The sequence below is a fragment of the Lycium ferocissimum genome, chromosome 3, assembly GCF_029784015.1.
Source record: "Lycium ferocissimum isolate CSIRO_LF1 chromosome 3, AGI_CSIRO_Lferr_CH_V1, whole genome shotgun sequence".
NCBI classification, from domain to species: domain Eukaryota; kingdom Viridiplantae; phylum Streptophyta; class Magnoliopsida; order Solanales; family Solanaceae; genus Lycium; species Lycium ferocissimum.
In genome coordinates this window covers 13,194,924-13,209,592 of record NC_081344.1, presented here as the reverse complement: position 1 = coordinate 13,209,592, position 14,669 = coordinate 13,194,924, and the positions used below count along the sequence as shown (strand labels likewise).

Here is a 14,669-nt window from a genome sequence, read left to right as displayed (position 1 = left end):
AGTGTCAAATTCACTCAATATCTGTTGGACTTTATTGCTTACTTAAATGCAGCATTAGGATTCATTGAAGATTTTGGTGAGAATATTCTGATATGCGTATTTTTTTGGACGACATAGTGCTTTTCAACATTATTTACCATAAATAGTTTTGTTATCATAAAAATTACCTATTGCCAATAAATAATTACATTTTTTATCTATTTCTCGATTGACAGGACTTGCAAAGAAAGAATGAATATCTCCAAGAGAAAGAAGAAAAAAGAAGATCATGATGAGGAGCAACATATCATCAGTTGTAATATACCCGATGATATGGTAATTGAGATATTAAGAAGAGTACCTTGCCAAGATTTGCTAGAAAATTTAACGTTGGTATGCAAGAAATGGTATACCATTATCAACAATGGGAGCTTTGCTTACTCACACCTTGAACACACAATTAAAAAATCAATATCATTCTCTCAACTTAAGGCTCTTGTTATCTCCACATCTGATGGAAAATCTGTCACTGTTTCTTCCTTGGAATGGAATAATAATTTCAAAGACCAACCATTCGGAAACTTGAGGAGCAAACCCATAGATTTGTTCACGATTGAATATGTGTCAGGGACAGGTATTTATCAGATGTTGTTCCAGAAGGCAAATTGTCTGAATGGTTTTGTTTGTTTTTGGAGTGGACATCATGCTCGTTTTCATATTTATAATTCGATGACTATGGAATATATCACCACTCCGCCAAATCCATACTGGCGCCAAGATACACGTACTATAACGGGGCTTGGATTTTGCCCAATTTCATATGAGTACAAAGTAGTCGTTGTTCAACGTCAATTTCAATTTGGACTTCACCCTCCTCCATATTCAGAGACTATTACCCTCTGTTTGGATGGTTGTTTCCCGTGGTTCATTAATGTACAGTATGGTATGGTACAGTATGATGTTGTATTGTATTGTACTGTATTAATGAACACAATGTTTGGATAGACTGTATCGTTTGTTGTGGTTTAATAACATTTGTATTATTTGGTTTGATTGTATAGTACTGTATAATAACTTGTAAGTTTACTAAAATACCCTTAACTCTTAATTAGAAATTAGTTTATATATATTAATAAAACTCAGGTAGAGAATAAAATAGGAATTTTAAAAAATAAGTAGGTAGTGAGTGGGGGGTGGAGGGGTGGGTGGGATGAGGGTGGGGGTAGTGGGTGGTAGGGTGGGGTTAGGTGTTGGTGAGGGGTAGTGGGTGGTGGAGGGGTAGGTAGGGTGACATGGGTGGTTGTGGGATAAGGGTGGGCGTGGGTGGTAGGGTGGGGTTGCGTGGGTGGTGAAAGGTGGGGGTGGGGTGGATGGTGAAAGGTGGGAGTGGGGGTGCGTGGTAGGGTGGGGGTGGGGTGGGGTGGATGGTGGAGGGTGGGGTATAATGGGGAAATGAAATATGTAACTACGGAAAAACCACCAAATCCGTGGTTATAAAAATTGGGACTTTTCATGATTATAGAATCATGGGATGAACCACGGGTTTACAACACCATACCACATAATTTTAAGAACAATGGAAACAAACATGGTTTCATACAAAACCATACATTAATGAACCATGGGAAACCACCATCCAAACAGGGGGTTAATGGTTCGATTTCAACTGTTAACGGATATGACCAATCATGGAGGTCTTTGAAATGGAATCATAGTTCACTTGGACCGGATGGTTGGTCAACGGCATGTGTAAATGGGATTTTATATTGGTGTACAAAGAGTATTCACCACGATCCACATCATCATAAAGTCAAGAGTGATACAACAACACTTGTTGCTTTCGACGTAGCTAAGGAAGAATTTGATCTGATTGAGGTACCAATAGAAAGCCTTGAAGACAATGTAAGTATAGAGGAAAAGGCAGGAAAGATTTGTTTGGTGACCAAAACAATGTGTCTAAATTTCAGTAGTATCTTGTTCAAGGGATATATTGCTCATAATAATGATGATCTAGGAAGCTTAAATTCATGGATGTTAGAGTTTAGTGTGACAATTTATGATCATATATACGACGGCATAGAGGGAGTGTGTCACATGATCTTTACCAATGAAATTTTGATAGTTGACGCAGGTGAGACGATGAGTTTTTTCGATGTTGAAACTGGAAAGTTGTTGAACGAATTTCAAAGATCGGGTTTACAAGCTTCAATGTTAATACCTTATGTACCAAGTTTGGTAGCTCTTCACCATTACCCAATAAGAGAAAAAATTACTTGAAAGCCGTGTGCGGTTTATAAGTATTTTATTTTCAATCCGTGTTTGAATAATTTTAAGATTGGTTATTTTAATTCACAAACCAATTCATCTGTATTCATTCTTCAGGCATTTTTTCATCGATCAAACCAGTTTTCATAGCACATCTTCAAGTTCTAGCTACTAGTAAATTCAAATGGTCTTATTTATTTTAGTTTGATTTTTTTCTTTTAGCAAATTAAGCCTAGTGCATCGACGAAAACGGGAACTCATATAAAATAAGATTCGAAAATGAAAAAGTTTTAAGCACGATAGATTCACACGGCTAGAAGCAATTATTAAATGTACATGGCCTAAAATCAAAATAAATGAAGCACTAAATAGAGCAATAATTACTTAACATGTCATGAAACGTACTCTTATTTAATTTTAGGGAAAAGGTCAAAATACCCCTCTACTTTGGGAAAAGGGATAAAAATATCCTCCATTACAAATTTGGGTAAAAAATACCCCTCCCGTCATTAAATTTTTCAAATATACTCCTGTCTTAAATCCCCAAAATAACCCGATTTCATTTTTAAACCCGCTTCATTTAAATCCGACCCAACTAAATAAAAAACTCATATGGGTTACCCGCTCTTGTGCCTAGTGGCTCCAGATGTAGGACTCGGGAACAAGTTGGTCACATATGAGTTTTTTATGCAGTTGGGTTGGATTTAAATGGAGTTGGTTTAAAAATGAAATCAGGTTATTTTGGGGGATTTCCGTTAAAATAGGGGTATATTTGAAAACTTTAATAATGGGAGGGGTATTTTTGACCCAAATTTATAACAGAGGATATTTTTAGCCCTTTTCTCAAAGTAGAGGGGCATTTTTTTTTACCCTTTTCCCTTAATTTTAATACTCTACTATGGTCAAATAGTTTGCCCCAGGCACGTGTGTTCTAATTTGGAATGTTACCCTATCAATTAAGCAAGACAGTTTAAAAGCTTGGAGAAACCAAAGAACGACAAAGGAAAGTATTCCATAATAATTTTCCATCATCAACATTAGTCTGCAAGAGACAAAACACAAGGTAGGGATTGGGGAGTATATGTCAAGGGTTGTGTTAGAATTGTTAGGATTCCTCCACCCTTAATTAGAGGTCTGAAGTTTGAGTCTTAAAAATAGAAAAAGTCTTGGTAGGGAGCATTTCACCCTTTAACGAACCTTACACAACATGAATCTGAATTAATCGCCGTACAATACAAATACTACACTAAAAAAAAAAAAAAAAAAAAGGTACGGCCGAAACAACACAAAAACAGTGAAAATGAAACTATGATTCATTATTACTCTAGAATATTTGTTTTAATGTTTATCAAGCTCAATCAACTAGAAAAATCAATTGGTTTAATAGACAACTTGAATTTTCACCTTATTGATAAGAGTTCAATTTCTCCTCTTTCGTAACCCCCTAATTATAACAAAAAGTATGGAAAAAAATCAACCGAAACAAAAAGGCACCTATTGAATAAGCCACATTAAGCATCGCATACAAAGTAAGCATTTCAAATATGTATAGTAACAAATCTGACGTACAGAAGGAAACTTAAGCTAACTGTTTGCGCTTAGTTTCTGTACAAAGATGAACCATTGTGTAATGGAGGTTAGGGTTTATGTCCTCCTCCATGTACCCTTCTTTTGTGATGAATAAACAGGTTAGGGTCAAGCCTAAACCCTCCACCACTGGTTGCTTTTGGAAAAAAAAAAATGTATAGGCAATTTTGTACTGAAAAATAAAATAATATAGTAATATACATAATTTTTTATAAAATGTATATACATTTGTTAGTTTCGTTCTCCTTTTTAATACCAAAACAAAACAAATATTATTAACTTATAAGTTTAATACCGAAATAAAGCAAATAAATTCTAAGAAATGGTGTTTACATCGGCTTTGAGTGAAATTTTTATAAACACCCCTGATTTTATCTTACGTGTTTACTAGTACTCTAATGATGTTGCTTTAGGAATATTTCTTCTGGTATTTAATTAGCGTACCATTTATGGACAATGTAGAGGCTTAACTGACAAAGGGTCGCAATATCTCTTTATTGAAAAATATTCTGTCCAACCAAATTGCTTTCCAAAATTTCAAAAATAGTCATTAATATTTTTATGAACACCCTTGATTTTTATGTTATGTGTTTACTATTAGCCTAATGATGTTACTTCAGGAATACTATATTTTATGGTGTTCAAATAGTACCATGTAGTGATAATGTAGAGGCTTACTAATCAAAGGGTTTTTGAAAAATATCCTGTCCAAACAAATTGTTTCCTAAATCTTTTCAAATATTGTCATTAAAATATTATTTCTTCAAAAAGTTTCTCGGAAAATATTTCCAATTGCAAACTAGAAGAAATGAGTACATTAAAGAAGTAGTCAGCCCTTGGGGATGTAGCTCAGATGGTAGAGCGCTGGCTTAGCATGCGAGAGGTACGGGGATCGGTATCCGCATCTCCAAACCTGATTGATCTTCTTTCATTTTTTTCTGTTAAACAAAAAAAGCTTATTTTATCTCTTGTTTACATAAAATTATATCTGTTGATTACTATGCTAGACCTAGTGAAGTTGTGAACATGCCTCATGCATTGCACAGTCTGTTTTTAAGCCAAAATAATAAAAATAAGCGCCATAGGTTAGAATTCCTAATACATGACTTTTGACTATAAGTCAAAAGTCATAAGCCCATCCAAACGGGCTCCTAGCTGTCGCATATAACAATGCAAAAAAGTTCAAAGCCAGTTGTAGTAGTTTGACTAGTTTCCATGATTTAAGCTAGCGTTTGGTCATAGATTCCCAAAAAAACATTGAAAAACTTGATTTGGGTGAAGTTTTTCAAAACATATTTTGCTTTTTGTTTTGGAAAATATGAAATATACTTATACTCATAAGTTCTAGAAACTATCAAGAATACCCAACCATACAAAACATACATACTTGTTAATCCAAAATTATGCAGAACATGATATTTTAATAACAACTGCTAATAACACATTTAGTAGCTACTACAATTCAAATTACAATACAAGGGTTTACAAATCTGAAGAAAAATTCATACAAATCAAGCAAAACAAATTTGAAGGAAAATCATACAAATCAAGCAAAACATTAGCAGATCTTAGCAAATTACCTTCAAATTTTTATCTTTGCAACGGATTTCTACAGTAGCTTGTTCAGTTTACAGAAGAGACGGTTTTAAGTATGGAAATATGGTAGATACCGCTTTATGGAGGAACATGGTAGATAGAATTAGTTGAGTCATAAATAGATGGTTTCTTTTTTTTTTTTTTTTTTTTTTTTTTTTTTATAAAACACAAAAGTTTGGGGATAGTTTTGTGTGTGTGTTGAAAATGCCAAAACATAGATCTTGCCACAAAAACAGGTTTGAGCCAGAATTTGGGATTTGAAGATTTGTTTTCAAAATCTTTCAAAATTTTATGGCCAACTAATGATTTGAAAATAAATCTTCAAAATATGCTCCCAAAATTTATGGCCAAACGGGAGCTTAAATTTGAAGTTTGAAGTCTGGAAAATTTCTAAGCTTTGGATTGCATGTGGCTCATGACGTAATCTGGTAGCATGTGGGCAAGGGTACAACTGCCTTTTCCAGGGGCGGATCCACCCTTTAGGGTGGGGGTGGCATGGCACCCCTTAAATTGATAAATTTTTTATATACCTATGTTGCAATTTGCTTAAACTAGGTTAAATATTTAATCCTGCCACCCCCAGTCGCAAATTAGACAAAGGTGCCATAGCTGGTAGACACAAGTTTGAATCTATCTTGAACATTTCCGAATCCCATTTTTTCTTTGTGCTTTTTAGTTCCTTTGTACCAGTAATTCCCTTTTCTGCTCTCCCAATTTTCTATTTATCTTTTTATTATTTATATTGGCTTTCCTCTATTCTATTATTTTATATGTGAGCTCTAGCGAGAACACACAGATAGAAACTTCAAAATCCCTTAAATTAAGCATTTTTCTTAATCTCAAATTTGTGAGTATTTAAATTGAAAAACTTGGGTCTCAATGGGAATTTTGGATTGAGATCAAAATTCAATTTATTTTTACTTTTTATAATCTCTTTTGTTAATTACTCCCTCCATCCATGTTTACTTGTCTATATTTGACTTGGGACACTCTTAATAAGCAATAAATAAAATGAGAAATGAATTGAAGTACTTAATAATAAGGGTAAAATAGGTATAAAATGGTAAATTATGTCTTGGTTTTTCAAACTATACAACTTACAAGTAAAAGTGGTCATATATTTTTAGCCGGCAAATAAAAATGGATGGAGGGAGTGTATTATAAAAAATTATATTGTGCTATTCTATAATTGTTAAATTCAATTTAAATCACTTTACTACTTAAATTGTGATGGAAATTTCACAAGCATTGCTTAGAAAAAACATGAAATTTATGATTTATTTTTGAGAACTTGTAGTTTATCTAATTCTACATTTACTTATGTTTGAAGAATTTTTCTATTATTTTTTCTTATTTTGATTGGTGTAATTCCGTTATTGAAGATGTTATTTTACTTGTGCAAGTTCATTTTTTAATATACATAAAAGATTTAAGTCCCTTGGTGAAAATGTTGATTTTACCTTGTTGTTAATGAGTGTGATTCTTTGTTTAAGATGTTAATTATGTACGTTTCTTGATTTTTGAGATATAATTTTCATATTTGCAAATAAAAAAAGGCCTATTAAATTGACCCGAATAAACTAAAAAGATATGGACCCGACCCAACACTTTCCTAACAAGATGTACATTGAAGAAAATTATGGCACTTGACGCCTTCAAATCCCATATCCGCCTCTGACCTTTTCTACTGACATCTTCATATATATATGAAATATATGAAATCATCTATGGGCAATTGTCCTCAATATATATAACTGCATATATATATATATATATATATATATATGCATTTATTGTACATGTCATATATATTCAAGTGTACTATTTTTATTTCAATACTAAATAAATTATCTTTCGATGAATATTAGGAGTTCTATCAGTCTGAACAACCATACCACATAGTTATATGATCGTACAACTAACCAAACTAAATGGGCTTCTAACAAATACCATATACTTAATTAATATCTCCCCATTCATCATCATCATCAGAAGAAACCATAAGGAATAATTCTTTATTTAGAAGTTCTTTCTGGGTATTGCTATTTAGGGTTATTTAGAAGTTCTTTCTGGGTATTGCTATTTAGGGTTACGTTGGCTAGACTATATATGTGTATAGGTAAAATTGCACCTAACACGTGGACCAACATATGGTTGACATGTGTCAATTAAGACAATGGCGTAGAAAGAACTAATGGTAATGCCGAGCACAACATTTACAAAGAGGTGGCTAATACTGACGACATGGTCAACAAAGAGAACATCAACGGGAACAACATACGAGATCCTCTTGATTACGCATTAAATAGAGTTAATGCAGTAATGGCGAAACGGTTTCTGACAGCCAGAATCAAGGAATTAAATGACAATCATTAATTCAAAGAATTAATGATGGCCTATACATACACACAATGGGAAAGGCACCAAATAGGACCAAATACCTATAAATAGTACTTTCTCTTGTATACCAAAGGCATCGAATACTGACTGAAAAATATATTATTATCAATTATTTTCTGCTTATTATTATTGTTTTGATTCTCTTATCATCAAGCTCTTGCTCATTCTTGGCAAACAAGATATCCATTGTTACTATTCATCACAATTGGCATAAGTTTACTTTTTCCCTTTATTTATTTATTCTTTATCAACCTTTAATAACAAGCTTGTGTTAATTCAACCATTTTTATCAAATTACTACCAACTGTGGTTAACCTTATTTAACTTTTAATACAAATTTAACTATTTGGGCAATGTACGATTTTTGACTCAAACAGTTTGGCGCCGTCTGTGGAAATTCTACAGTTGGCCTTGTAGTTTGATCTCTATTTACGCAAACGTTATTACTTTGGTAGTCTCTTTTGTTTTTGCATTTCAGAAATGACAGGATCTATACCTACACCCATTGGCGAAAATAGGAATGTCAATGATGAAGGATTGGTTGACGCAACTAACGAAACAACAGGAGACACATCAATGGCGGATCCAAATCAAGACTCCATCCCGATAGGTGATTTACGAGAATTCTTGAAAGGAGAGATGGCGGAGGTGATGAAACAAATGATGGTTGAAATACGACAAAATCCCTCAAGACCGCCTCCACTGAATGGAATTGCTAGTTCAAGTCGGTCAATGCCCCTTGAGCAAAGAAACTTAAACGGCGAGCCAACCAATGCCGATGATCTCGGCATAGCAGCAGCAACAACGGGTCACGGCGACGCTGACATCAATCTAATCATACCTGAGCCAATATTACAACGGTTCGAGGAGTAATCAACGGCGGTAGTTGAGGATCTCAACCCTATGCCGTTTGATGATGCATTAGCGGAAAAACGTACATTCCTTGGATGCAAACTACATCAACCAATTAAGTATATTTTATTTTTACATGACAGTATAGATATTTTTGCCTTTTCCTATGATGACATAACAGGGATAGCGCCGGAAGTAGCAATGCATAAGCTGCACATTGATCCTTATCACAGACTCGTAAAAAACCTTGAAGAAGATTCCCCGAGGATAGAAGTAAATTCATAGAAGAAGAAGTACAAAGATTGTTAGATGTCAGATCCATAAGGCTAGTAGAGCATACAGAGTGGGTGTCGAATATAGTAGTGGTGCCAAAAAAGAACGGAAAGCTGCGAATGTGTGTGGATTTCACAGATCTAAACAAAGCCTGCCTAAATGATCCGTTTCCACTCCCTCATATAGATCAAATGATAGATGCAACAGCTGGCCATGAGTTATTGAGTTTTCTTGATGTATATTCAGGATACAATCAAATTAAGATGAATCCTACGGATCAAACAAAAACAACATTTATAACACCAAGGGTTTACATTGTTATAATGTGATGCCGTTTGGACTCAAGAATGCCGATGCAACATATCAACGGTTGGTGACGACAATGTTCAAAAATCAATTGGGAAAAACAATGGAGGTGTACATTGACGATATGGTTGTGAAGTCGGAAAGGGCTGAAGATCACTTGATTCATTTAAAAGAAGCCTTTGCAATATTAAGACAATTCAACATGAAGCTGAACCCCGAGAAATGCTCATTTGGCATAGCCTCAGGAAAGTTTTTGGGATTCATGGTTTCAAAGGGAGGAATAGAAGTAAATCCAGACCAAATAAAGGCAATAGAAAACATTCCCGATGATCTCAACAGCAAAAAGGAGGTTCAAAGTTTGACTGGTCGAGTAGCAGCGCTATCTCGATTTATATCAAGGTCATCGGAGAGGTGCCACAAATTCTTCACGGTACTAAAAAAGCAGCAAGATTTTGAATGAACGCCGGAATGTAAACATGCATTGCAGGAGCTCAAAAGGTATCTTTTAAGTCCGCCGTTGCTGTCAAACCCAATCTCGAGGAAAAGTTATTTCTATATCTTGCCGTTTCAGAGATATCGGTAAGCGTAGTTCTGGTACGAGAAGAAGAAGGTAAACAATCTCCAATTTATTATGTTAGTAAAACACTTTTAGATGCCGAAACGAGATATCCGCACTTAGAAAAATTGGCTTTAGCTTTAATGCATGCTGCTAGAAAATTAAGACATTATTTTCATAGTAATCCAATTGTCGTGGTAACGACATCCCCCCTACGGAGTATTCTCCATAGGCCAAAATTATCAGGCAGATTGGCCAAATGGGTGATTGAACTTAGTGAATTTGATATTACTTATCAACCTAGAAATGCTATAAAATCGCAAGTTCTTGCCGATTTTGTAGCAGACTTTAGTTCAAAATTAACTTTGGAGGCAGAAAAAGAAACCATCGCAACTTCAGGGTCATCCTCCGGGATATGGACCCTATACACGGATGGGGCATCTAATGAAAGTGGGTCGGGATTAGGCTTAGTACTTAAAGTACCCAGCGGAGAAATTGTCCGCCAAGCCATTAAATGCCCAAAAATTACTAACAATGAAGCCGAGTATGAGGCTGTTATTGCAGGTTTAAAACTTGCTTTGGAATATGAAGCAGAAAGCATCAAGGTATACTGTGATTCACAATTGGTGGTCAATCAGGTGAATGGAACTTTCAGCATAAAAGAACAACGAATGCAGAAGTATCAAACGCAGATTTCAGACCTCTTTGCAAGATTCAAAGACTGAGAACTAGAGCAGGTTCCACGGGAAAGCAACGCGGAGGTTGACGGCTTAGTAAAATTAGCATCAGCTACTGATCCCGCAGAGCCAGGAAGCAGAAGTGTGATCCATTTATTGCATCCAATTGGTTGCGAAATAGAAGTACGTGCAACGGGATCAACACATGATTGGAGAAATGAGATACTTGATTATTTGCAACAAGGGACTCTACCTGCAGATAAGAAAGAAGCACGAAAAATTACGAGGAAAAGCAGCTAGATATTGCTTGGTTTACGGAGAGCTATATCGAAGAACCTTTGGAGGGGCGCTCGCCAAGTGTTTAGGCCCAACGGACACAGAACCCGCTATGCAACAAGGGCATAGTGGATATTGTGGAAATCATTTCGGTGGAAGATCATTAGCCCGATGTTTGCTGCGTGCAGGTTATTATTGAAACACAATGGGCAAAGATTCACAAAACTTTGTATAACGATGCAAAGAATGTCAAGCATATGCATCTGCAATAGATCAACTTGCAGAGCCTCTTCATTCAGTCATTACCCCATGGTCGTTCATGAAATGGGGACTTAACATCATAGGACCATTCCCAGAAGCCAAAGGTAAAGTTAAATTCTTAATTGTTCTGAATCTGACTATTTTTCTAAGTAGGTTGAAGCAGAGGCATACGCAAAAATTGGACAAGAGCAAGTTATTAATTTCCTCCGGAAAGACATCATATGTCGATTCGGTGTTCCAAAGGAAATAAGCTGTGATAACGGGAAGCAATTTGTTGGAGCGGAGGTAAAAAATTTCTCCAAAATCTCGGGATCAAACGGATAACATCTTCACCATATCATCCATCCGTAAATGGACAGGCAGAATCAACAAACAAAACGATACTCAAAGTATTGAAAAGACGAATTAGCAATGCAAAAGGAAGTTGGCCTGATGTCCTCCCTGAGGTTCTTTGGTCTTACCGAGTTACGCACAAAACTAGTACCGGAGAAACACCTTTTTCATTAGTGTATGGAGCAGAGGCATTGGTACCAATTGAAGTAATGGAGTCAAGTATAAGATATGCACATGCCACATATACAGAGAACATGGAAGCAATGAAGGATGGACTTGATCTATTAGAAGAACACCGAGAATTGGCTCTGATCAAGTTAATGGCACAGAAACAGCAGGTGGAAAGATACTACAACAATAAGACCAAATTGAGTCAAATTAAACTTGGAGATTTGGTCATGCGAATGGTAACTCCAGCCACCAAGATACGAATGAGGGCAAGCTAGGAGCAAATTGGGAAGGACCCTATAAGGTTATAGCTGATGCAGGAAAAGGAGCATTTCAATTAGAAACTTTAGACGGGAAGGTTGTCTCCAACAACTACAACATAAGCAATTTAAAACTCTTCCATTCCTAATATCTAGTTGCACTCGACAAGCTGTACTCTTTTTTCCTTACTCGGGTTTTATCCCGTTTGGGTTTTACCGGGGAGGTTTTTAACGAGGCAGTAAGTAGAATGTACGGGAATAGGTTACGGGTATCATTGGTTAGTTCTTCATACTTTAAAACAAAACAATGGGGGACTAGCACTAGGGACCGACAATAGAGGCTATCGCTAAAAAAATGTACAGAAAAGGCCTCCGGGCTTGATCTGTAAACTTATAATCATGTTAGCAATGAAATTAATTATTACATGATCTTTGTGTTTTATAAGGATGCATGGTATATTCATGATTCCGATCATACACACATATCACTGTTTCCAATTGTACAAATAGTGTATCCATGATTCCGATCATACGTACACAATAGTAATGCCAATCATTTAAGTTAAATTCATAATGTCGGAAAATTCCGATTCCGTTAAAAACATCTTTGAGTTAACAATGGCGGAATTTGACATGTAAGTCTGTTTATAACATCTTATATTCTAGTCTTAGTATTTCGAAAGAAGATTTCTTATTTGTGTGGAAATCTACTAACTGAGATTTTTTGTTGACAAAGAAACACATCAGTTAAGATTTCTTGTTTGTGTGGAAAGTCAAAGTCAATGACTTGATTTCTTCAAGTCATTTGAGCTACTCAGTAAACTATAGCAAACTTCCCAAAAAGACAACATCAAAATTACAAGTCTACTTACAAGGATTCTGATATTAAAATTTTTAATCGGATTGATCACCCGTGAAAGGGTTTAATTAAAGAAAACTTCCAAGAGATTGTTTATAGTGAAGGCAAAACATGAATGAAAGAAATTTTATTCATAAAAGCAAAAGCCTTACAAGAGAAAGACACAAAATACAAACATTTAAACATGAGAAGGAGAAATTGGCGAAGAAGAAGGAAGGGAGGCATCTTTGGCAATTTGCGCAGGATTACCCTCGGGAACATCCCCGACATTGGAGTCAATACTTGGATCCTCCCCGACTACGGTATCCTCAGAGGCAGGAGTAGCTACATTTCCGGATATCATATCCACTTCATCCGAAGTACCGACATTCATCTTCCTCCTCAGCCATGGATTCATCTTCTGCATTATATCCGAGGATTTCATTGGCCTTTTTCATGTTCTGCTCAGCAACGGCGAGAGCCTGAGCATGATCAAAAGAAGAAGGGTTGAAATTTTTCAAAAATTCATGTCGAGCTTTAATAACAGCCCAACTGAGAATTTTTTGTTTTTCATCTTCAAAACCCTTCTCCATATCTTCAATTCTTTGTTTGTACTTGTCTTTTCGACTCCGGAGTTGCTTTGCGAATTCACGCAATTTCTTAGCACAATCCAGAACCTCTGAGAATTTTTTATGGCTTTCCGCCAACATAACATTTTTCTTGTCAAGATCCCGATCTTTATCCATCAACTCTTTTTGGAGAGCTTGAATATCATGTTTATTTTGATTTAGACCAATCAAAGCCTGTGCAAGCTCTTCGGAGTCTTTGACATTCTTCAATTTCAAAGCATTGAAGTCAGATTCGAGTTTGCAGAGTCTGGCATTTTGATCCCACAATTTGTTTTGGAAATTGACTTTTAGTTGACTCAATTCCACTAATTTTTGCTTCAGGTCGCCAATAGCCAACTCCTCCTACTTCGCTATGCGAAAAGCTTCAGCTTTTTCTTTTTCAAGATCAGCAATTTGCTTCCGAAAATTTCTTTCATCAGCCCGATGTACCACAATTTTGGCTTTGGCCCTGTCCAACTCCTCGATGGAAGAATTACGTTCCGCATTCAAGATCTTCACTTCCTGAGTGAGTATGACATTCTCCTCATGAAGCTTTTGAATGAGTTTAGCCTCACCTTTGGCACGTTCAAGACTCCCACATAAATATGTTTGGGCCTATATCAAAATCAATAATGATCAGAAGATACAACGAAGGGAAGTAAGAAGAAAAAAAAAAGGGAAGTGAAAACCTATACCTGAATCATAAGCCCGAGGGCAACCATGTCCATTTGATGAGCAGGCATATCTTTCAAAATCATATTCTCCTTGGGACCGATATAGTTATGAGCAAAACGACTCATCACATGAGGATTGGCCAAAAGATTGTCCTTATTCGATAGTTCAAATGAACGATTGCGATTGACGGTGAGAGGAAAAAGGACCTCATCCACATAGTGGCAGGATCATCCGCCTGAAGAAGTTGTGCTCGAGGATCAACCCCGTGCAAAATGTTGCCTTCTTTCCAAACGCTTTTCCCTTTATCGGCTACGGTAAAGCGGGAAACGAGTTGAGCGATATTGTAAGGAATTGTAGGGATACTTGTTCCTCGCCGTTGAAAAAGAGAAGTAGAAGTACCAGTGGGGATACCAGCAGCACTGGCATCAATGTTTTCAGTATCGACCAAGTCCTCGACATCGGCTACAACAGCTTCACGAGAAGGAACTTCAACTTCAGCTTCATCAACACTACCAGGAAGACAAGTCTCAGTCTTCTCGGCAACTCCAGAAATAATATTATCGGTGATATTCGCCTCAAAAACCGCGATATCACCTTTATTATGGCTCTCAATAACAGTCGGTAATTCTTCCATCTCCTTCATCAGAGATTCATCTGAAATGACAACAATGTCCGAAGAAGTTGGAAATTCAACCCACCTTTTACGATATATGTCACGCCTCGAACCATGGCCTAGGCGTACCACGGCACTCGATGCCT

The 14,669-nt window shown here is 36.1% G+C and overlaps 1 protein-coding gene across 1 annotated transcript; it reads left to right on the top strand.

Moving 5' to 3' along the window:
• Positions 1-231: 231 nt before the first annotated feature.
• LOC132050956 (putative F-box protein At1g32420) lies at positions 232-2,256 on the top strand. The gene is made up of 2 exons (XM_059442281.1): positions 232-839; positions 1,602-2,256. Exons 1-2 carry the CDS (start codon positions 232-234, stop codon positions 2,254-2,256), a joined length of 1,263 nt encoding a protein of 420 aa, XP_059298264.1.
• The last annotated feature ends 12,413 nt before the right edge of the window (positions 2,257-14,669 follow it).